This window comes from Hermetia illucens, chromosome 4 (genome assembly GCF_905115235.1).
Source record: "Hermetia illucens chromosome 4, iHerIll2.2.curated.20191125, whole genome shotgun sequence".
Taxonomy (NCBI): Eukaryota; Metazoa; Arthropoda; class Insecta; order Diptera; family Stratiomyidae; genus Hermetia; species Hermetia illucens.
This window is the reverse complement of record NC_051852.1, coordinates 17575764-17600234: the sequence shown is the minus strand read 5'-3', so window position 1 is coordinate 17600234 and position 24471 is coordinate 17575764. Positions and strand designations below refer to the sequence as shown.

Genomic DNA, 24471 nt, shown 5'->3' with positions numbered 1-24471 from the left:
AAAGCCTGCCAGCGTTGGCGTCACCCTCATCTGTTTAAATGGACCTATCACGAGGTAGTCGAACGGGCCTAATATAGCCAGTATAGTCATAAGTTCTTCACACAAAGCTTCAGACCCTTGGGCCACTCATCGATCGTTGTACGAACTGTTTCCAGCGGAATTTTATATGCGGCTTTCACCATACAGGACTTCATAGTTGCGCTTAGCTTACCGTTTAATCTTGCCAAGTCCGGTGTAATCACTTTCAAAGAAAGCAGAATCACACTATGTCATATTGCGGTCAATCGAACCCTGCTTAGGCAAAATAAGGAAATCACTTTTCCGGGTAGAACATAACTGCTTATCTGTCAATTAAAAATCGCACCACCAATATGGTCGGAAACGCAATAAGGGGGGGGGGGGCTTCTCCAAGGGCCTCAACCCTCAAGAAACGGTCTAACTCTTTCAAACAGTGGTTACACCTGTTTTCACTCACCCTGCCACTTCTACTGTTGGATCATCCAAATATTTAGACAATAAAGTAGACTCTGTAGTTGTCACCCAGCTCAAAAGGTGCCTTAGGTTAACCAAATCAGTACCCTTCCGCGTTACCCATGTCCTTGCTAATAAACCCCCACAGAAATTTAGAAACAAGTCGGGAAACCGGAGGCTTGACGGTTTTGTGTTTCCCTATGTGAGAAGCATAACGCAGTTCTCCATTGACCGACAGCATTGACTCGAGATATTTACATTGCTCAGTGCTGTCAGTTTCAATAACCTGCCCAGAGCTGAGCGAATTAAATATCTCGGGTCAATGTTATCAGCCTATAGAGAGCTGCGTAATGAAATTGCTTCATGCAGTAATGCAACCTGGATGAAGTGGCATTCCACAACTGGTGTTCTTTGTGATCGATGTATCAGCGAACGTCCCAAACCTAAAATTTACCGCATTATCATCTGTCTGCCACTCTCTATAGTTCTGAGTGTTGGTCGACTATAAAAGAAATGAACGGCGTCTTGCGGTAATGAAGACGAAGATGTTGCATTGCACTGGTGGCGTGACACGTTTTGATCATCTCCGAAATTAGGATATCCCCGATCGATATGGGTTTGCACCGATCGTGGAAAAACTGCGTGTGAGGTGTTTTCGATGGTATGGTCACGTAATTCGCGCTAATGTGAATTCACTTGCCAATATTGGACTTTAAAGCCGCCTATGATAGCATAGCCAGGGTAAAACTGTATACGGCCATGAGAGAATTCGGTATCCCGACCAAATTGATAAGACTGACTAGGCTGACTCTGACCAATGTTCGAAGCCAGATAAAAGCAGCAGGATCACTGTCAAGACCATTCGACATCAACAACGGTCTACGACAAGGAGATGCTCTATCATGCGTCCTCTTTAACCTGGCCCTCAAGAAAGTGATCCGTGATGCTGAGGTAAATGCAAGAAGTACGATCTTCTTTAAGTCCACCCAACTACTGACCAACGCTGACGATATCGATATCATGGGAAGAATAACCCGAGATGTACAGTCTACTTTCATCCAGATCGAGCAGGCAGCGCAAGATTTCGGGCTGTACGTTAATGAAGGCAAGACGAAGTAAATGGTGGCAACGTCAGCACCGAAAATCAACCAACCAACAACATCAAACCGCACTGGTGGAACGGGAAGAATAAAGATAGGAGAAAATAACTTTAAGACCGTTGATAATTTCTCCTATCTAGGGTCGAAAATCACAACAGATATCAGCTACGATGATGAAATTCGCGTACGGTTGTTGCCAGCCAACAGAGCCTATTTCAGCTTACAAAAACTGTTCCGCTCGAAACATCTCACCATAGGACCAAAGACTTGGGTTCTTAGCAAGAAGAGTTGCGAACTCTTGGCCGCGTTCGAGAGAAGAGTCCACTGAAGAATTTTTGGCGCCTTACATGAGGATGCACGATTCCGTAGCCTACATAACAACCAAATCTATGAGCGATACCATGATCGTCTGGTTGTAGATAAAATCCGGCTCCATAGCTTGCGGTGGGCAGGTCACTTAATCCGTATGGATGAGGATGATCCAGCCCGCAAAGTGTAAGGGCAATATCTATGGTAGAAAGAAGACGAGGCAGACCCTGTCTAAGAAGAGCGATGGCGTAGGTCAGGATGCCAGACAGCTTTTAGGGATATCGAATTGGTGGACCTCGGCGCAAAACCGGGGTATCTGGAGTTGCTTATTAAGGCAGGCCTAGACCGGATACCGGTTGTTGCGCCGTTGATGATGATGATGGCGGATGCATTGAGTAACCCGCCTGAGAATGTCGACGAGCATTGGGCCGCCATCAAAATGCCCTTCCTCGGGTGCTTCGCAGGTCATTGGCAAGGCCTCGAAAGAGCGTCATTAAATCTGACTGACTGCGGAATCGTGGAAGTAAATCGATAAACGAAGAAGAGTGGAAGCTGTATTGACCGCCGTGAGTGCTGGCGAACTCCGATACATAACGAAATCTGAGGAAGTTCACCGTGATTTGCGCGGTGACAATAGAGAATTTGTTATGTCGCTGATCCAGGAAGCAGAGGATATCGTAGACGAAATGATTTTAGAATTATATATGGCATCACGAAAGAATATGAATATGGTTCCAAATCTTTTGATGGTCCTGTGAGAGGCTCTAACGGTTGACTTCTCATCTATGATGATGAGCAACTGAAGAAGTGGAGAGAACACTTCACCATGGTTGTTGACCGTATTACATTCGGTGAGGTTCCTCCTCTTGGGGCTGAAATGGCTAGTTACCATAACATTCGGATGCTGGCTGTGCCCCCCAGCGGGAGAGAAATTATTTCGGTGATCAATGAACTCAAACGGAGTAAAGCTGCTGGTTATTTACTGCTGCACCTGCAGTTCGTAGATATGCTACTTCCGCTCGTATAGAATTCTTGGGAATCCGCGCCCTTTCCCAGAGAGTAGAAAAAGGGAATGAACATTAAGATTCCAAAGAATGTAACAAGTTTTGGGTGTGACAATTGCAGTGGAATCTGCGGGTTCCTGCGTCACAAAGATAATATCTAAAACTATCCTGAAACGCATCAAGGAACATCTGGAAAGCTTGATTGGCAGAGATCAGATTGGCTTCTGCCCGGTATCCAACTACATTGACCACACCAGCACCCGAATCATTTAGGAACAATGTCAGGAGTTCACATCTTTGCTTTAGTTGGTCTTCATCGATTTCGAGGAAGCTGTTGATAGTGTAAATAGGGAGTCTATCTGGAGAAGGGGGCATTCCGGGAAAACTGAAAGGTATTATTAGAACAATATATGATGGTGCAAAATGTCCCGTGTTGGTTCAAAGTAAAATCTCTGAGGATTTTGAGGACCAAAGCGGAGTCCGCCACCGATATTATTTCTTAGAGTTAGCGGTGATGTCCTTCATGCTGCATTGTCCATAGGACATTTAAAAGTTCAGTGGACTATGTCATCTTTCCTCGAAGACCTCGACCACGTAATGATATCTGCTTGCTCTCTCACCGGGCGTGGACCTTGCCCAAATGGCTCTAGATTCGGAAAGAGAAGCAAGTAGACTTGGACTGAAAATAAACACCAACAATGCCAAGGTTCTCAGTCCGACGGGTAATCGTACTCTCCCTGTTGACATTAATGGACAGAGCATCGAATGCCTCAATCTAGGGAGTGTGGTTTCTACCAACGGTGACAACAAACTGGATGTTGCCCGACGTATTGACAGCGCTAGGTCCAAGTTCGCTCCCTTGTTTAAAATCTGGAAATGCCGTTGTCTCAACACCGAGATCAAGTTGAGGTTGGTCGGTGTTAGTGTTCTTGCTATGTTGCTATATATCAGTGTCACATAGAAAGTGACCTTTACTATCACTGAAAAGTTCCGAAGTTTCGTGAATACCTGTCTGCGCCGTATCATCGGAGTATGCTGAGCTGTGATTCTATTTGAAACGAAGAACTTGGTCAGCACATAGGGCTGACACCTGTACGCGTAGGGGAGCTGAAGCGCGTAAGTTTGGTAGATACGCTGTACCCCACTAAGGGGATATATTATATTTTTGAAAGACACTCTTTTGGGTTGGTTGTTTACGATTGGTACTATTGTAAGAGCTGTGTAATGTGTGGAGTTGCAATCTGCAACACGGGGCCCTACCACTTATTTGTAGCACAGGTATTAGATAAGTATTACTTGCATTGGTAAAATGCTGATATCGCCAGTATAATGCAATCCGTGTCTGAAGAGGAGCATCGATTTATACTTACACAGTAGGTGCTCACGTATAAACTTGGGGCTAGGTATTGGTTGCTCTAGGTGGTCCCTGCATCCTACGTCTATCTTCGTAAGTGTATTACCATGGACATGTACTACTGCCAAAATGTCATATCCCCCCCTCCGACCAAAATCGATCCGAGAAAGACGCACGGAAAATAATCGAATTGTGCAGAAAAATATGCATTTGTCTTGGGGTTCTGGAAACCCTCCACCTGCGACTTTTTGAAGAGAGCAAATGATGGGTGCTAACCCCTCTTTGATCAAACACTTGGCTACTTTGGAGTGCAATTCTATTGTGGCCCTGCTGGAACTTTTAATTGCTTTCCTTTTCTACGGAAGCGAACTACTCCCTAAAAGTTAGCTAATTGCTAGAGGGTTAAGTAGATTAGTCACCTGGTAGAAGGGAGAGTCTACTCATAGCTCTCACCTTGTGCATACCACAATGAGAAGCAGAATCGATATTGGATTTGAATAAGCAAATCAAATATGTAAATACGGCTTTCATTGAACTTCTGTTATCAACCATCAACCTCACCTGGTAATTCCCAAAGTGGTCACCCCTAGTTTAGTATGACTGGGACCGCGGTAGAGTGCATTCCAATATTTCGAAATAGTGGAAGCAAGCATTTTGAGGTTCAACATAAAAGACCTGTAGAAGTCATGGTAGTGCTACCACTGCGATATGTCGTTAAAGTCCGCTATGTGGCGAATATAAGCATTTACCCGCGCTCCAAAAACCAAGGACCACATAAAAAGGAACGGTCCACGCAAAGGCAAACGCAAACTCCGAAAAGTTCACGTGACCAAGAAGTGTAAGCAGTGGCGTCAACATCTTACCAACCTATTCAGCAAAGCACATCGCAAAAGAGTCCACAAATAGTGCTGCTATCTTGAATTTGCTAGACAGTGCTCCCGCAGCAATGACTAGCACGTCTATTAGCACATGGATGGACTCAAGTCTTCTTATGGGATGGCCGACAACATCTAAGGAAACCTTACCTCGAACCAACACTAGGAAGCCATCGTGACAATAGACCCTTCCTGAAGAGACTTCAAGAGAACCGGTCAAACTGCCGCTCAGCAGCCTCCAGTGGCAAACCCACCGAAATCTAATAGACGAGTTAGATTTTCAGATTAATACCAGGACTTTAGTAATTTCGTACACCACCAGCAGTTCTGCAATAACAGCCCCACAATCCCACAGCTGGCATCACGGCAGGGCCATCTGAATTATGGTAATTTCCTTGCACCCAATCATTGGCAGGGCGGTAATGTCGCGGTGCTAATTAGTTCCAGACACTAGCCTGGAATTGGAACTTTTAATTACCTTTCTTTTCTACGGAAATGATCTACTACCTAAAAGTTAGCTAATTGGTAGAGAGCAGCAATAGTAGGAAAGCCATCGCTATCAAGAGTAAGGATCTCGATGAAAGCACTACGAAGGGGTTATTTTATCGGGATCACCTGGAAGCAGAATATCTATGTGGCCATCGTCAGCGGGCAATATCGATATTACGAAGATGCCACCATTAGCTTCAGTGGCTAAACAGATCAAGCAAAGATTTTAGCTTGTGTCAATCAGATCCTTTCAAGAACACGGAGCTATTTGCTATTTCTGTCACAATCTTCCCACATAGCAAAGGGATTCTGAGCATTGAGACGTAAACTCTTCAGTGGGGTATAAAAGCGACAAATGTTAGGGGACGTGTCTCACTCAAAGCGGTTATTCATAGAAGTGACCGTGCCGTAATCATTTCATACAAGAAAAAAGGTCTTGGCTCCTATCCGACCAGACAAACGTACGTCCGGAAGAGGAATCCTTTGACAGATTAGCAGGACCCCGTTGAACATCTAAATGTGAATTCCGTCATAATCTCGAGGGCCAAAAACAACCATATATACCCGGAAGATACCAAAACGGTCAAAGAAGGTCAGATTACAAGTGAACTCAACCTGATGCAATGATAAAAATACAGAGTTTCGGGTCGCACCCTTCCGTGCAAGTTGAATGTGTCAATGGATCTGGAAATTAGGTATGACTCATAAGATTGTAAGGATAGTGTCAGGCGAAAAACGGCGCAGGCAACTTAGTCACATCTTTTGGAAGAAATAGTAGCCACCATTTCCTACCACGACGGAAAGACCATAAAGCTGGCAACGGTCGAATACAATGAGTGCTCCACGGAGGAGAAACCGCGGAAAATATATGCGGACACCAGGGATACCTTTGCAAGCTTGAATTCCATTCCTGAAAGAGCTTTGGATTTGGTAAAGAGATTCAGGTCTGACTTACTCGCCAACATCTTCAAGGGGTGTCTGAAAGAAGGGCATTCGCTCTCCGGTAGAATAGTAAGAATCTAAAGAGCAAAGATTAATTTCTGCAAGACCGATATTACTGTGGATGCAATCATTGGCGCGACCAAGTTTTGGCCATCGTCCCAATCGTTGCGAAACGTCTTACTGATTTTGTGCGAACCCACAGTGTCCATACTACAAATTGGGATTGAGTTGATCCGAAGACTTTCTGGCTCATGGCCACCTTATGTACCAAAGGAAAAAAATCCAACGAGATTTTACTTTTCACATTTTGAGTCGCAGTGGAAGATATAGGAGCGTCTGGTAAAGCTATTTGTCCCCATTTCTGGGATTCAGATGAACCATACTTTTGCAGAAAAAACTTGATCCTTTGATTGTGGTCAGCCATTTAACTTCATATATTCTTGTTGCCTTACTGAAGGGGTGAATCCATTTCAAACAGCTCCACGGTATTTTTGTTCTAATTTGTGGATATCGATTTTCTCCTCCCTGTGTTCTTGGTCCACCTAACCAGAACCTTGAATGATAAGAAGGTAATCAATGTCAGTGACTTTCCCCTCTTCCCGTTTTGCCTGATTTAAGACAGTTCCTCCGGTGGCTCAAATACAATAAGATATAATTGGAAGTCATTTGTTTTATGACAGCAGCAGTCACGATGAATATTAATTCAATGTTCAACTGGTATGATCACTGAGACACTAGCTTGTCTACCACAAGTAACCCGGTCTATAAATTGCCGGCTCGTTTTCATCCACAAACAGAAATCAACAGTTCAAATACAATAAGCGATATCCCCAATTGTTGCTTATTAAAATCGAGGTAGACACGATGTTATTTCATCCTGAATGGCAAAACAACACGGAACCAACTGGCTGGGAACCTTCCCGTACCATCACAACTCATGTATATCCAATTAACCAATTAGGGCCATAAACGACTGATATTCCAAAGTCAATATTTTTCCAGAATGGAGGAACAAACACTTACCTGACTAGATGAAATATTCAGCCTTCAGTGCTCCTACCCCCATTCAGTATCAAGCACTATTGTTGATTTAGTGGCACAGGAACAACTTGTTGGCTCCGCATATTTTAAATACTTTGCACCTCAAGGAGCTCATTCTTTCACTATTTGACCTAATCCCAGGCGAAATTCAGGCAGGTAGACAAGGTAATTACATAACTGTGGCGTTGTGCTATTTATAGGGGTTGAATTTTTATTGTTCGGAATGGGGGATGAGAGCAGAGCACCGACTTCGAAGATAATAGTGCAATGACAAAAGGAAGTTATTAAGGCTCCGTTCATGCTCTGTTAATTTTCGAATTGCTTTCTGAATTAATCCTCTTTAGTTGGGCTTCGGTAGAGGATAACGTGAATATAATTTACTTGAATATTTTCTGTTCTCCCTGCGGGCTTTTAAGTTTGAAGCTTCCCCCTTTCATTCGGTTAGTCCTAGAGGAAGTGATATAATTTAGGTTCAGATCACGGTCTATAAAGTTAGGTGTCCTCTTAGGCAAATTTTTCATGATCCAGATACTTTAATGGGATTTTCCATCTAAGGGAATTTTATCAATCTAACTTTTCACTTAATGAAAGTGATTGAGGGTGAAAATTATGTAAAATGGGTCATAAATGGCTGTAAGCGAGTAATGTTACATGAACGATTTTGAAATTCTCTCAGGTCTCAGAAAAAGATACTGGTGAAAAGTCGCCATTATATAATAGTTTGGAACAGGTTTCCCGAAAAGGATCAACCCTTCACGAATCAGCATCGCAGTATGGCTCGTCCCAAAAGAGCTATTTTTTGCATTGGGAGAGTTGCGAAAGGGTTGTTGATGACATGTTATAAGGAGTCAACTCAGATACCAAATTTATGGAACGTATCCAGTACAGGGTATAGCTGAAGGGCACGTAGGTTCCTAGCATACAGGCATAGCAGAATCACAAACGCAATCAAAAATCCTACCCCGCAGATGACTGGTACTTAAATGCAGTTTCCATTGAAAATCCAGAGATTATAGTGATTGCGAAAGACGGAGGATTGAACTGGGGCTGAGATGGATGAAGTGAACTCTAGTCGCAGCATGTTCCTAGGTCAACATATCAACGATCTTAAGGCGGAGGTGGATGCAATAAGCCTATTAGTGGGAATCCATGAAGAAAGCGTTCTATAAATGTACCGAAGTTCATATTCCTTCTGGCAGTCACATAGTTTTGACAACTATCGCATCATCCCAAACCAGATCCAAGCTATTGTGGGAACATTACCCTGGCGGCTAAAAACGGGAAAACATTATAATGGATAGCAAGACACCGGCACTATGATGGCTATGAAAAACGGGTGAACTTGCACTACAGGGATTCCAAACATCATTTGTGGGACCGAACTGGCACCTAGAATCAGCAAAACCGCAGTCGATGGGAGACATCGGTAGGCTACAGACATAACAGGTTAATACTACTGGAAGGACGGCGGATTGAAACCTAGGGTATAGCGCGTCATCATTTGTGGTTACTTGAAATGCGCTTCAGCTCTCCCCACAAGTCCCCGAGATGCCCGCACTCATTTTCTACTGTTCTGAGCCAAGTGCCCCTGGGGCGACCAACTCGTCTGCCATCTTGGGAGAGTGGAGGCCATGGCGTAGCCAGCAATGCAATTATCCAATTCCTTAGTGTGTGACATATTCACTGCCACTTCCGGATCACAGCGTGCACAAGTGGCAGACTTGTGAGCGGACCAAATTTTTCGATTGCGATAGCACCAGAGCTCTGCCTAGATGGTAGTTGTGACGTGTATTAGGAGCCAGCCACTTCGGGACCCTGGTCGGATAGTGTGCATTGAACTGGTGTTAGTAAACCGCGTTTTCCCGCGCGGGTTCCGGAATCAGTTAAGCGTAGGTCAGGTCTCAGCAAACTGGGGGAGGGGCTGTGCCCCGAGGGTACACCCGTTCCTGACTGTTGCGGCCCGCTCCCTTGCACACGATGTGCTGGTGAGTTTTTCAGGGAGAATAAACATAAATTAATAAAAAAAAATCGACGAAACAACAGGGAAGGAGGAAAAGCTGAGTAAATTTGGGCGGAGCAAAAAAAATGTGTCGTTCACCGCAGCGATCAGCGAAAGAGGCAGTGGGGGCTGACATACCCGATGTGGAAGCCCAAATAAGGAGGAAGCCTTATCAAGTGGCGCGACTGACCGTGCAGAGATGGCAACTCCAATACCTTGTAATGCCCCTGTTTCAAAAGAAAGTTCAATCAGAATCGCTAGTCCTAAGCAGATGGATTCGGACACAAACCGAGTGGAATTGCAGTCAACCGTCCTAGCTAGAACCGAAGAGTAAAGACTCATCAGGAAATGCGCAGCGTTGGTGAAGCGTATGCGGTCGACAACGTTTCTCCAGAGGGACGTAAGCAAAGGCGTAAAAAACGGGCTGATGGAACTGGAGGAACTATTGGACCGCATCTCCTTTTATATTCGAACGTGGTGAGCAGTGGAAGACGATCCCCACTGAGAACGCTGCTTGCGTCAAACGGACCACAGATAGCCCACTGCAAAGCGAACTGGAGAAAAAACGGAAAGAGGACGAGGTGCCTGAAGTAGGCTTTATCGAAGTAGTTTCCAGGGCCCAAAAAACGAAGGCGAAGAAGGAAAAGGAAACAACCGACTACGCTGCTAGAGACACGTCTGCCCAAAGACAAGGAGGCTGCCAACCAAAAACCAGGTGCAAACAAGATGAGGAAACGAAGAAGGGCTAGACCATCGGCTCTGCTCATTAAGCCGACCGAAAGCAAGATTTTCGCGGAAATCCTTAGTGATATCCGCTACTGGATGAAACCCGAAGACAACAGAGCAGAGGTGTCTTCCATACGGAAAATGAGGAGTGCCGGAGTTCTCGTCGAACTGAGCCCAAAGACGACTAACAAGAGTACGTTCTGCGAAGCGGTCAAGGGATTACTGGGCGAGAAGGCTCTTGTTTCCAGCCTAGAGCCCATGTGCTCTCTAGAAAGCCGGAAGGAGGAGGAAGCGATAAAGAGTGAATGTCTAGAGGTTAGATATCACCTCTGTAAATGCTCGATGTCAAAAGCTCGCCGTAGTGGAGGTCCCCGAGCAATATGCGAGTAAACTCCTTAGCAGCAGGAGAATCAAAATTGGATGGGTAGTATGCAGGGTGCGAATGTGGATAGTCCCCACTAAGTGCTACCGGTGTCTGGACTATGGACACACGTCTGCAGCTTGCAAGGGCCCGGACAGGAGGACAGCATGTCGGAGATGCGATGAAGTGGATCATCAAGCGAAGAGCTGCAATTGAAGCGAGAGTTGTGTTCTCTGCAGTAATTGTCACGCGTCTGGTGAGAGCGTCGCACACACTGCGGGCTCGGGACGGTGCCCAACCTTTAGGGAAGAATTGGAAAGGCCTAGGGTGCGAACGGCATGATCCGCATTTTACAAATTAGCATTCACCGGAGTGCAACCCCTCACCAGTTGCTAGTACAGTTCGCTCAGGAAGTAAATGCTGATCTAGTGCTAATTAGCGAGCAATCCCGTAACAAGGACTCCACCTCATGGTATCTCGACTTTTCGGGCACCGCTGCCATCTGGGTTCGGGACTACCTGCGATTTCGTGTTCTTACCGAAGGCCGAGGGTACGGGTTTGTGTTTAAGTATAAAGTTTTTTAGCGTTTAGCTGACGCTGAACGAGACGATGCCGGAATTTCGGCGCCGGCTTGATGCTCTGGAGGACGCCGTTTCGAGCACGGAGGGACGAATCATAGTAGGCGGTGATTTTAATGCCAGGGCTCTTAAATGGGGCATGCTTCAGTCAGACTCCGGGAAACGGCGAGAACCGGGCTCATAGTTTTAAACACCAGATCCACGCCAACATTTCGTCGCCAAGACTGTGAAGGAAGCATTCCTGACATCACTTTTGCGTCGGAATCTCTGGCATTATCGGTGGACGGGTGGCGAGTCTTAGAAGTCTTCTCGGTACGTGATCATCAGTACATCGCGTTCGAAGTGGTTGACGCTACTTGCCGGCGAGCACCAACGCGACGATCGGTTATGCAGACGACGTTGCGGCACTTGTTGCCGGACGCACTGTTGAACAGGCTCAAAGCACACTTGGCATATTGGTGCGACGGGTAAGCGAATGGAAGACTGCTCACGGTTTCAGCCTTGCGCTGGGAAAAACCGAGATAATTATCTTGGCCAGAAGCAGAATCCCGACTCTGCGTCCCATATCGATCGGCGACTTGACTGTAGAGTCAAAACCAGCGGTTAAATACTTTGGTTTAATGCTCGACTCGAAGATGAGCTCAACAAATGAAAGCAGCACCGGCTAATGGCGAATGTCGGGGGCCCTTTATCTACTAGGAGGCGTCTCCTTATGGGATCAACGCAGTCGGTTCTGCTCTATGGCGGAGGTATGGGCTGATACCCTTGAAAAGGAGGTGCATCGTAAGCGCCTTCCTCAAACGCAAAGGCGGGGAGCTTTGCGAATGGCGTCTGCTTATCGCACCGTCTCCGAACCGGCTGTGATGGTGATCGCGGGAGTGATCTCCGTTGTTCTCTTTGCCAAGGAGCGCAAAGCTATTTACCGCCGTAAGGAGGAGAAGTTAAGACAGGTAGTTGCCCGTGAAGAATGTCAACGCATCCTTACCGAGTGGCAACTTTCTTGGCAAAATGAGCCAAGGGGCAGATCGTGGTTGAGTCGATTGCACGGTGAGATTGATTACTTCCTTACCCAATTTCGAAGTGGGCATGGAGGTTTTCAGCCTTACCTGCACAGGATTGGGAAGACGCAATCGCCTGAGAACATTGTCAGAGAGATGCTGGTGAGCGCTGACAGCTGGAGTCGTCTTGCGCATTATGTTCGGGCTTTTCTTATTGCGAAGAAGATTGAACTTGACCGGCGACGGGATCGGACGGTAAGGAGTTCTCTAAACTGACAACTCCCTTCCTCCCCTCCCTCCCGTTGGTGGAAGGAATTCCCTAACTTGAAGGCTCCCAAAGCCGGCAGAGCGGAAGAGCTAGCCCGAAGTAATGCTAGTAATGGTTAGTTCTCTGATGACAGGAAGGTGTTTAGTTGGTAGTCCGACAGCGTTCTGTTGCGGGAGTCTAACACGCTGTGCGTAAACGCAGTCACCTATCCTACTCACATAAAAAAACGAGAACAATCTTCAGGATGGCCGAGAGTATCAGCGACGCGGGAAATTGTCTAAATCGAAGGAAGATTGATGTTCTTTCTAGGAGGTGCCCCGAATTATTGATACCAAGGGATAACATGATAATGAGGTTTCACTTCGATAAGTAGTTTGAAGCACGTTGGAGTAACAAGGCAAACTGAAAGAGCGTGGCTGTGGGAAACGTATTAAACCAGAAATTGATTACTTTGTACAATGACGGATCCCTCACAGCAGAGGGAGCGAATGCCGGGATTATCGGTCCAAGAAAAATGTACTTGGAGGCAATAGGTAAGTACACCAGCATATTCCAGGCGGAAATATATGCCATAGACAGATGTGCCCCCTTTAATTTCCAAGGGAATTACAGGGGACAGAACATTGCTATTCTGACCGATACCCAAGTGGCGATCAATGCACTTTGGTTCAACCAGGTGAACTTTAAACTGGTATGTCTCGCACAATAAGGTCTGGGTACTCAGGGTTCCAGGCCATGATGGGGTGGAGGGCAATGAGGCAGCGGACGAACTGGCCAAGAAGAGAGCAGGGACGCCTTTACACGGGCCAGAATCCTTCTGTACAATCGGAGCCAGGGTCATGGCTATAGCATTGAAAAATGAAGAAGAACGGCTGAGGGAACTATACTAGGCGGGCCTACAAGAAATGAAGCAATCCAGGGTGCTTATTGGGGGATACGAACTCAAGCGCATAAGGGACTGTTTAAACCTCAAAAAGGGGAACATCCGAATCATAGAAGGAATTCGCATTGGTCACTGCCGACTAGGGAAGCAAGAGATATCGACGGACACTGCCTGCAGGTTCTGTGCGGAGCGTGTTGAAACCTCTATAGACGTCCTGGCAGGGACAGTGTCCGGCCCTTGAGCAAAGTAGGTCGAGGCACCAGGGAAAACACTTAATACCATATGCAAAGTTGAAAGATTTGGAAGCAGAGAATATACTACTTGAATAAAAGGGACACAATAGTTCTTTAAGGACGTCATGCTACTTCCCCTTACCAGAATAATAACGTCTTTATTAAATTTAAATTATTCAATCCGAAAAATAAAGCAGGCAGACATGAATGGATTTGGTTTTTTTTTTTCTCAGAGACTATAAAAGCAATTCAATGTGGCGAGTCCCTGTATGAGTTCAACTGGATATAAGAGGGATGTAACGAATACAAAATATAGTATAAAATAGTAAATAGCACCAGTCTCCACATTTGATCCCATCATGAGAAATAATGTGTTGCACATCAACTTGGATTCTCACCTCCAAAATATCCAGGACCTTCTCAGACGAGCGCGAAAAATCTGCAGGCATCCTGAGTGAAGCCTGCGATGAAATGTTGTCGATTCATCTTCCAGCAGTAGCCCGGAAGACAAGATAGACTTATAAACTCAGTTATTGAAATAAAGAGGGTGTGGGGTGCCTAGAGCCATATTCGCTTTATGAACTTGTTAACAATGTGGTATATCAATGGCCGTCCACAGTCAACTCGATAGGGTTGCTTCAAGGTGCCAGGAGTTCCTTTCGGTCTTCTCTTATCTTTATGGCTTATAGTCTCCTCAATCCCAAGTTGGTAACAGTGCCCCCCGGGCAGTAGCATTTTAAAATAAATTTAGCAAGGAAGCTGACTTGTAGGGTTTCCCACTCTGTTCATAAGAAATGATGACACCTCTCCCCCACGCAGTTACATTACCTGGAATTCCAGCATAATACAATGGCGGAAATGATTTTACTGAGAAAAATGTACAATGAGGAAGCTTTGCCGTCCATAAACAGAAGCATAAAAATGTTCCATGAATCATCTCCCGGGGCGAAGGCAGCATCCATGCTGTCCATGGAGTACAATGGACCCAATTCAATTAGATGAGTCCGTTGAACCGGATATTTACAATATGGAAACTTTTGAAATGCGGGAAGATATGATTCCAGTCATAGGAAAAGCATGAGTAGATACCATGCGATCCCAGGATTCAAGTGGTCTGCTAAAAGCCACTTTATACTGGAAAACCCTAGACAACTAAGGGAAGTTAGCGTTCATGTGTGTCCGCTCCATTTTCCATAAGAAACAGCTAAAGTTTGCACGTGACTCATTTCATTGTGTGCTGCTTGGAAATTTCCGAAGTAGTCGGAGGATTCCACCCCCAAATCGATCTATGAGTGAGACATGAGTGTGGATGCTCAGTACTTTACTACTGCGGTGACCATAAAATAAAATATGCACTTACCAAAGATATAGCGAGTGCATGTGGGTGCTTTCCTCGCTAATGGATAATAATCTGCTTCGAAAATCAACATTAGATTAGGCCATTAGGAATCTGTTTTGAAAATATACAAGCAATTGCTACTAGCGCACTAAACGACTAGATTCAAGCGTTTTAAGTGCAAAATATCTGAAGTCCCCAATAGATTCGTCAGTCCCAGATGGATATCAGCGATATTATGGAATGGCTGGACTGCTCCGTAAATCAATGAATACTTTTCGGAACTATGAGTTTATTTTTAGTAGATTTTTCCAAATAATGGACCCTCTGACGTGTGTACAAATACATAAACCTACAAACCCGCATAGGTAATCTCACGCTTCATCAAAACTACAAAATCTTGCAAAAATAAATTTCACTCGGGAACACTTCCATTCCGCACGTTCTGTTTATTTTCCGTCAATATGGGCAGCATTACGAATTAATCTTACAAAAATATGCAAGGAATCAGTTCATATTCATAAAATTTCCTATTGAAAAAAATATTTTTGGGGATTCTGACTCATTAAATTGATTTATTGCTCATTAATTGGCCTTTTGAAATCTCTCCCCCGCCCCCCATTTCTGTCCTTCCGGGAATAAATTCTCTTTTCGGTGAAAGTAAATTAAAATCACTGAATGTGTGAATGAGTGCTGAGTGATAAGTGTTTACTCTGGGGTGAATTAATGAAGTTGTTGGACATTCCAGGTCCATGGGATATTTTTTAAACGAAATTATTTAATTTAGTTGGTGAAATACGTGATTATAAGTAATAACACCTGATGGTCGGAAATAAAGAAGATATTATGGGGTCACCTGGAAGCGGTCAATTCAAGGCCACTTTCACTCTGAGAGAGCGCCCCAAACTTATACCAATGAGGGGCTGAATGAAATGAAATCATACCACGCATCAGCACATTGGAAAAGTTGCAACATCAAGCACGCTAGGACTGTCTCCAACATCCCCGTGAAATCTGATACTACTAAAGCTACTTGGAAACAAGCCAAAAGTATATTACTTGGGTGTCCTAAAGTCAGAGAATTAGAGGAGTCCACCCCTATCGAGGGAGAAGGGAGGTCATAAGCAGGTTAACAAAAGTCTTATTATACTAGGCAAATATTACGAGCGGGGGTTCCCTTCCCGACACGGAGGCTGAGTTATATATTGTAATATATATCCCAAAGGCTGGCGAACACCGCCGTTACCTGCAAGATACTAAGTATACGTCGCCAACAAGATCTCATTCCTTATATATAGCGATAAATCGACTTCTCACAGGTACAAATATTGTGCACATTGGGGCTGAATTCTTGAACAATTTGAAATGACTGGCCCGTAGTGAAAGAGGCTCAGCCTATCAATCGCATCACCAAGCTCTTCTCCTAGTCCTTAATCACCGCCCTGAAGTAGTTCTAACTCCCTGGGTGCCTTATATCTCGGGACCCTGATCGGGAAGTGTGCATTGAACCAGTATTAATACACCGCATTGGCGTGAGTGATCGCGGATCCGTCAGTGAGTTTCAGTATCAGCTTTAGGAGGATCAGGCGTCAAGGAACTGAGGTAGGGATTTTGTACCTGAAGGTGCACCCGTTCCTCACTACTGCGACCCGAGATGAAGAAAGGGTTTTCTGGATTTGGGTGCAGCACGGAAATGCATCGCTCGTCGCAACGTCCAGCAAAAGGACGCCGCAAGGGCTGAAAAACTCGACGAAAGACGTGATAGCCACAGTCAAATAAAGAAGAAAGAAAAGTGATGCGGTATCCGGGACGGGGACAACGACGTCAGTACCGTGCAGTACTGCTCTTCGGCAAAGAAGCACAGAAACTGTATAGATCAGTGAGGTGGGCAGTCAACTATTCTTGTGGAAACCGAAGAGGAGTTGCTTGTTAGGAAATGCGCGGCGGTTGTAAGTCTGCAACGTTCCTCCAGAAACGTCAGCAAAGGCATGAAAAATGGTCTGATGGAGCTGAAAGAACTCCTAGATCTTCTACTGATGGCCGGGGTAGGGTTCAGTACGTCGTCGGACTAAACACCTCCCCATAGTCAGGAAACTAGCCTGGAACCGTTTGTCACATCACTTCGAGCTAGTCCCTGAACTCTCCTGCCTTGCGGAGCCTTCAAATCAGAGAATTCCTTTCACCAACGGGAGGGGAGAGGAGGAAGGGAACTGTCAGTTCAAGGAACCCCCTGCCATCTGGCTCCTCCACCGGTCGAACTCCATCTTCCCTCTATCTCCGAAAGTAATGAGCAACACGGCTCCACCTGTCAGCACCCCTCAGCATCTCCTCGACAATATCGTCTGGGGGGAGATCCCCTGTGTTTAAATAGAGTTGCTGACGAACGCCATCCCACCTTTCACAAGAAAAAAAAAAGTGTGATGGCCGTCGTCCACAACTCCATTGCAGATTACACAATCCGGAGATCGCGCCTTTCCAATCTTGTACAGGTAAGACTGAAAACCTTCATGCCCACTTAAAAATTGGCTAAGAAATAATCAGTCTCATCATGCTTCCGATTTGAATGCGCACATAAGTTGTCGATAAGCCGCGCAGTCCATCTGCTTCTAGTCTGATTTTGCCAAGAGAGCTGCCACTTGTCTAGAGTGCGTTGCCGTTCTTCACGTGCAACAACCTCCCTTGGCTCATCGCCCTATCGCTTATATATGGCTTGACGCTCCTTAGCAAGAAGGGCAACGGGAATCACCCCTGCGGTCATGGCCGGTTCAGAGACAATGCGGTACGCAGACGCGACCCGCAAAGCCCCCCGTCTTTATTTGCGCGAGACGATTACGATATACGTTCTTGCCAAGAGCGTTAGCCCATACCTCAGCGTCGTAGAGTACGACAGACTGCGTTGAACTCATCAGGAGACGTCGCCTGCTAGACGTAGAACCCCGAATATTTGCCATTAGTCATCATCTTCGAGATGCTTTGTGACCACAACCGGTATTATGTGGTCCGCATAACCCACTACTGTAGCTTCCTCCGCCTTAGGCAGCGGTAATAACTTCTGCCGCTTCCATGTTACAGGAAATATCCTCTCGGACATGCCCACCTTGAACAACTCGACGAACATCTGGATTGGCTGGATCTCACGGCAAGCTTAAGGGTCCTATTCAGCACTACGTCTAGGCTTGAGGTTTTACTGCAGCCTATGCTACTACACATCTCCAACAAATCCTCTCTGGTCACTGCTAGAATCACTGTCATATTCAGAGGTCGCAGTAAGTTATCGATGCTCGTCTCTTGCTGGGAGAATTACCCCTTGATCTCTTCTCTTCTGAGGATAGCTCTTTAAATTATTTCTTCTTGCTTAGCTTCGGGGTTTTCTGGGCTTCTTTATGGGCGTGCTTTTTTCGCCTCTGTTCAATCCAACCTACCACCCTCTGACCCCTTATTCTCGGTAGCAAACTGATCGAAGGCTGTCAAATTCACCAGTAGTAGGCTTTTCTATCGGGGAATATGTATCTCCTAGGCGCGTTATATGCTTTAGTGACGCATTATGCCAGTTGGACAGCTCTTTCCGGAGCGGATGTCTGCTTCTAAAGGTTGATCCAACCACACCTCTATGAAAGTCTGCTCACCTAAAGCTCGGTTTCTGGAATGATGATCTTCTGCCCTGTGGCTCCCCTATAATTCGATGCGCACTGGATAATGATCGCTTTGTTTAGTTTAGTCTTCGCACCAGGACATCTCAAGTGCCAGTGCAGGGCTGACAAAGGTCAGGCTCTATGATTGAGCAGGTCTTCATCCTCGTTCGCCAGGACTATATCCAACTGCGGAAAAACTTCTAATAGACTTCGCTCCCTTGCATTTGTTTCTACGCTACTCCACTCGAGCGTCCAAGCATTGAAGCAATCAGCGATGGACTTCGCCCTCTTGCGTCGAGAGCAAGATTATTAAGCATTTCATCGAATTCAGACAGTGGCAGGCTTGGTGGTTCACCACTTATTTTCGCCCACACAAAGCCGCTGGTTTGCCCTATTTATAGTACATTGTCGACCGCAGGCCCATAACGTTGCTTCGCCAGTCAAATCGAATAAGGTTCGCTTATAATGATAATTTCCATTCCAGATTCGTAGGTCTTCTGATCAAGTAAATCCTGGGCGACTCTGCAGCTATTGAACCTTATTTGAATAAAACTCAATTTGTCATTGCGGGCAACTCCTTCTTGAATTTCGGGCATTTACCACACGACAATATCCCGGCCATCCCTTCTCTCCTCACTGTCGCATAAAATGCATGTAGGGTTCCCATTGCACTCCCTGGTAATATGGCCTTTTTTCGCATAGCTTCTCCTTCGATCGGTTCGGTCAATGTCGCCGGTGCATGCCTTCGCGTGGTGTCCAAACATGAAGCATTTAAAAAAGCTCTTTAGTGAAAACAATCCATCCAATCCGAACTTTTCCGGCCGCCATCAATTTTGCGCTGCCTCCTCTGGTAATCGTATTGTGGCCGTTTGAGTATCACCATAGGCTTTTCTTAAACTGACAATCTTCTGACTTGAATTGTCCCTTCAGTGCAAACTTCCCCTTTCTATATGACTACATCGAGATCCTTATACTCTACGTTTCTCCTGTTTTTGGGCACGTACTCGAGCCTTCTCCGCAAGTGAGTTTTTCACTTGAGTGATAAAGTTGTTAGTTCTTCCCACGCTGGATCTTTTCAGCTCGAACATGAGATCACATTTCTGAGTTCTTCAAATTCGTTCAGATTTCCACTAAGATCCTTTAGTTGAGGATCAGCTTTGACCCTTTTGAGTATCTCCACATGGGGAAGATTGCCCTTGCTAGAGATAACAATGGCCTCTGGGCGAATATGCACTTTTGCTTTCCTTTTCGGTCTTTTTTTAGGTAACTTTGGTTCATTCAGTGTTATTCTTTCCTTTGGAGTTTTCTTCACTAGCTGATGTTTATACCTTGGCTTCGTGCTTTCCCTCTTCTGAACTTTTATTTCCGCTTTTCAGAACTACCTTTTTATTTTTAGGGGGCGGCTAGGGCTCCCCCTCCTTTTCTCGTACTCCCTTATTCGGCCATAATTCGATAGCAGTACGGTTAAGCGTCATTTGAGTGGCCTGTCACCATATTGGGGCAGCAGGTTGCGGTTTCTCCATGGAATGTCTTTCGTCCTCCTAAGATCTGCTATGTGTAGAGGACTCCGATAGCCCTAACCATATTCTTTATTGTTTGGGGCACGTTGTACTTGATAAACTCGGCAGATTAAATATGCTTACCCCAAGCTAGGTGAAGTATAATTCTTCCGGATAAGTGCTCTGTTCTCTATAAACCCCGATGGGATTACTCCTTTTAAACCTTCCATCATCTTTGACTTGGATAGACCTTGGAACTCGAAAATAAGTTCCAGGTCAGTATCTTCAATCTACCTTTGTAGGAATGCCTCAAACCATGAATGAGTTAAACTGTTCTATTGAGGATTGACTAAGAAACTTAGTCGTGTAGGCTACAACTTCCCGGTACCATCGAGTGGAGGCAATCTTTCTGACTCGATATCTGACGAGTGCTTTTCTACCTTAAGATGAAAACATCGGACTATTTAGTCAGAAACTAAAGCTCTTGCGCTATACCCCTGGCTGGGGTGTAGCGCGTCAACCACACCTATGCGCCTGGCTCACAGTTATCTGAAATGCGCTTCAACTCCACTCCTTCTTTACAGCTCTACGCCAAGTACCTTTCGAGCAACCCACTCGTCGGCCAACTTGAGAGAATGGATTCCACGGCAATGGCATAGGCAGCAATAAAATTGTCACCCCTCTTTAATGTATGACCTATCCACTGACACTTCCGCCTTCCGATCATACCCATAACTTCTGGTTTAAAAGAACTTTTTTACATGAGCATAGGGGAAAATCAGAATACAAGTTGATCACGCGTCTCCTTTTTATTACCAAAATGTCTATCCAATTTCGTTAGTCTCTGTTCCGGGCTATTGCGAAAACTGTCCGCCCGGGAGAAAGAAGCCCTTTTCTTCCCCCCCACTGCTCGTGCTCGACGTATGTTTGACAGTTTCGGATTGTCAACTCATTTCTTCAGCATTTACAAATGAATTGCATTAGTTTTCCTTTGGAAGGTCTCTCATGATTAGCTTCATATAAAAGGCATCCTAGGGATACCCTAGTCAATTTAAGAGCAGGATATTTTTCTCGTCAACTGGAAAAAGGGACTATGGGTTACTCAGGACCGTAAAAAAATCCGGGCCTGGAGTGAAAATTATGCGGCTATTTGTGTACATTAAAATTCCTGTTCCGTGCCTCGGCGAAAACTCTGGTTTCGGCGGAAGTCCTTGCCTATCCTTCCCCTCTCGGTAGGCCTGGGTTTACTAGCAAATTTATTACCAAAGGTCTCTCTTGGGATGTTGAACTTTGAAGTAGCTGTCTTATTGGCAATCTTCGTCGAGAATAGCAAGGAAAACTTCTTCAACATGGTAAAAGGTGTAACCCAACCTCTGTCATTATTATTCTTCCATCCTTTAATGAGATGCGGATAGGTAGGTATAATTCTCTTCGGTTCACAGCTACAAGTATATTTCGCTTGACCTCCTTTCTAAATTGCTCTCGATGTCTTTATAGATTAAGGAAATCACCGCAAACTATGTGACGGAGAACTATCACAAAGGGACAGAATCTTTCCGAGAAGTATTAGAGGATACTATACCATATTTGCCAGGAACCAACAATGATGACCCGTAAGCGTATCGCACACTATGCCCTAATGATTCCAAGCAGAGCTATGGAGAGGAAGAGGAAAAAGGGGGGGGCTGATGATTTCCCCCGGGGCCGCAGTTCCACCGCGGCTCAGAATAGAGAGAAAATATAAAAATGTGCGATTCCTGGGGTCGGTTTTTCCTCCCTACAACTATGACGCCAAGACAATCGAATTTGAAAGCTGAAATTCGTATTACTAGTAGATGCATGCACCAAGTCATCTGGTATCTTCTCAGATCAATTACACATGACAATTTGATGACAATTTGATGGCAATTTGAAGAACTATTCAATCAAAGCAAATGCAGCCACTCCTTTTTCTCAAAAAAAGCCTTATAAAGTATTTTGCCTGGTTCATTCTTAGGCCCTTTTTGCAAAGATATCTCCTTTCGTTATCTCGTTCTGTATGACTTTTCCTTCACCATATCTAAAATACTTGTTGCGTTAGATGCCACGGTGGCCATGTTGTCTACCACTGAGCCATTTGGTCGAAGGAAGGTGTGTGGTTTATAAAACATCTTCGTTCGGAGTTAGTACTCTACGCTCAGCTATTACTTTGAACCGCGGGCTGATATGGAGCTTGTACTATGTTCTCGCCCATACTCAGACTAAATTGAGGAGTACGGAGGGCAACAACATGCAGCTAGACTACACTTCATCCTAAATAGTCCCATGATAACGTGCTAAAATTTAGTTTGGCGTACACTATTGCTCCTATGATTACATTATATTCTCTATTGATAAGTCCGATCTCATTCTAAGTTCTCTAATTTAAGTTTAAGGAGCGCCTAAAATGTATCTATTAAATATTTTTTCCTTTTTCTTCCAGGAATGGAAATCTTATAACTACGAATGATCAGTTAATCATCTAACTGAGAACAAACATCCGGAATACATCGTAAGATGCTGTTTCCTTTCCGTGAGGATCGAAATAGCGGAAATCTGATCAACGACAACTCTGACAACAACAATCGAACATCCAACGAAAAGAAGCAACACAAGTCCACCACTGGATCGCATGGCAATCTGTCCACAAGGAGCCACGATGCCAGCAACATCAAAGATCGTCCCGGTCAAAGGAGCACCAGTTCCATGGCCAATGCCAAAAGGACATCGGGATCGTGTATGACTGGAACCGCGGAAGCAAGTAAAGGAGGTGTGATCGTAGATTTTAGTAATTTAAATGTTAACAACGCTAGGACAAATGCTAGTGTGACTGCAGTAAGGGACGGGAAAAGTTCTAGTTGTAATGAAAATTTAGTTTCTAATAGCGTCAATACTACTAACACAAATGCAATTACGAATAAGAGGAATTCCGATGATGATCGGGCTACGATAGCATCGCTAACGGCAAGGAGTCAGACGCGACAACGTCGTCATCGGCATTCGAGCGTGAATAATGGCTGTGAAAGTTACTCGAGCAGTCACTCCACAATGCACTCGAGTGGCGGTTCGTCAAGTGGTTCAACGTCCTGCAGTGGATCTTGCAGCGATGATGGCGAATCTACAACGTCGTCCGGTGAGCCAAATTTGCCTTATCCTGGCTTTCCGGAGATCGCGCTAAAGTATTTAACTCAGGATACGAGACCGAGAAACTGGTGTCTTCTACTTATAACGAATCCATATCCTTTTCAAATTGGTTATTAGAGAATAGTTTGCTGAATTCATTTTGCTTGGTTCTAATTCATTTTTTCATTCCAAACTAACTTACTTAGGTGACCCCTAAGGACACGAACACAGTCTTCAAAACTGGTAACCGTCATTCGAACCTTAATTGGTTGTTCCGGGATATTCGTTCTGCAATTGTATCTTCTTAAAATATAATAACATTCATAGCAGTTGGTCACTGAATCGGCTAGTAGGGCTGCTTTGACATGGCATTTTCCTGCATGTCGCTGTCCATCGTGAATCCTAAGTCATCCAGTTTCTCCTCTTCACTGGGCAGTAGTCCTACTTCCCTGCTTGACCTTCCTTCGTGGACCTCGGTAGGTTTTTCATGTGATTTTTTCTCCAGAGTGTCCTTTCTCGGCTTTTCCCTTGCCCAGGTATGTTGCCAAATCTATAGTTAATATGACAATTTTGACGCTTAATTGCCTACGGTGATCGGTCATCTACCCCTATCGTGAGGAGTTTACCTTTCTCCTCCACTTTGTTTCTGAAGACTTTCCGTAATCGCCTAAGGAGATCATCATTTTGAGCAATCAGAAGGCTCATAAAATCCTTCTGTCACCATATGTGCTCCTGGTGTATCATCCCCAACGACAATTCTACAACCCTTAATTTAGTATCTTCAAAAACTTTTAACTCCCAATTTGGTGACTATTTATCCGAGTTGAGCTTAATGCATCTGATCCGACGACAGCTGGTCTTACAGAGTACCGAAACCTCTGACCAGTTCTGTGGGAAACGTGCTTGCAGCAGAACCGCGACGACCCTTGACAGAACATATTCCTATTGAGGGATTGGATGGGCTCTTGGATTGGAGCTTGAAGGCAATTGTGGATCAATTTCGCTGGGATTATAGTAAGTGAAAATTGCTCAGAGGAGCCAAGCATTTCCTGTTCCGGGTTTGGAGCTTCCATTGCTTGCAGACCAAGAAAACTGAGTTGCTCGGACTTCCATGGAGTTTTAGTATTGGAACGTAGGCTCCCTACCCTGTCACAGTCTCAAGTTAAAGTATCTTTCAGGATGAAGAGAATCTAGCTATTAACATATGACGTTCTGTTGATGATCATTGCAAT

The 24471-nt window shown here is 45.0% G+C and overlaps 1 protein-coding gene across 4 annotated transcripts in view; it reads left to right on the top strand.

Annotated features, from left to right (window-relative positions):
• LOC119653747 (voltage-dependent T-type calcium channel subunit alpha-1G) overlaps positions 1 to 24471 on the top strand; it is a 254747-nt gene that overhangs the window by 84964 nt on the left and 145312 nt on the right. For all 4 annotated transcript variants that reach the window (XM_038058675.1, XM_038058673.1, XM_038058676.1 and 1 more), the window contains exon 3: positions 22560 to 23352. In XM_038058675.1, coding sequence (XP_037914603.1) covers positions 22634 to 23352 — 719 coding nt within the window. In that variant the 5' untranslated portion in view covers positions 22560 to 22633. The remainder of the gene's footprint in view (positions 1 to 22559; positions 23353 to 24471) is intronic.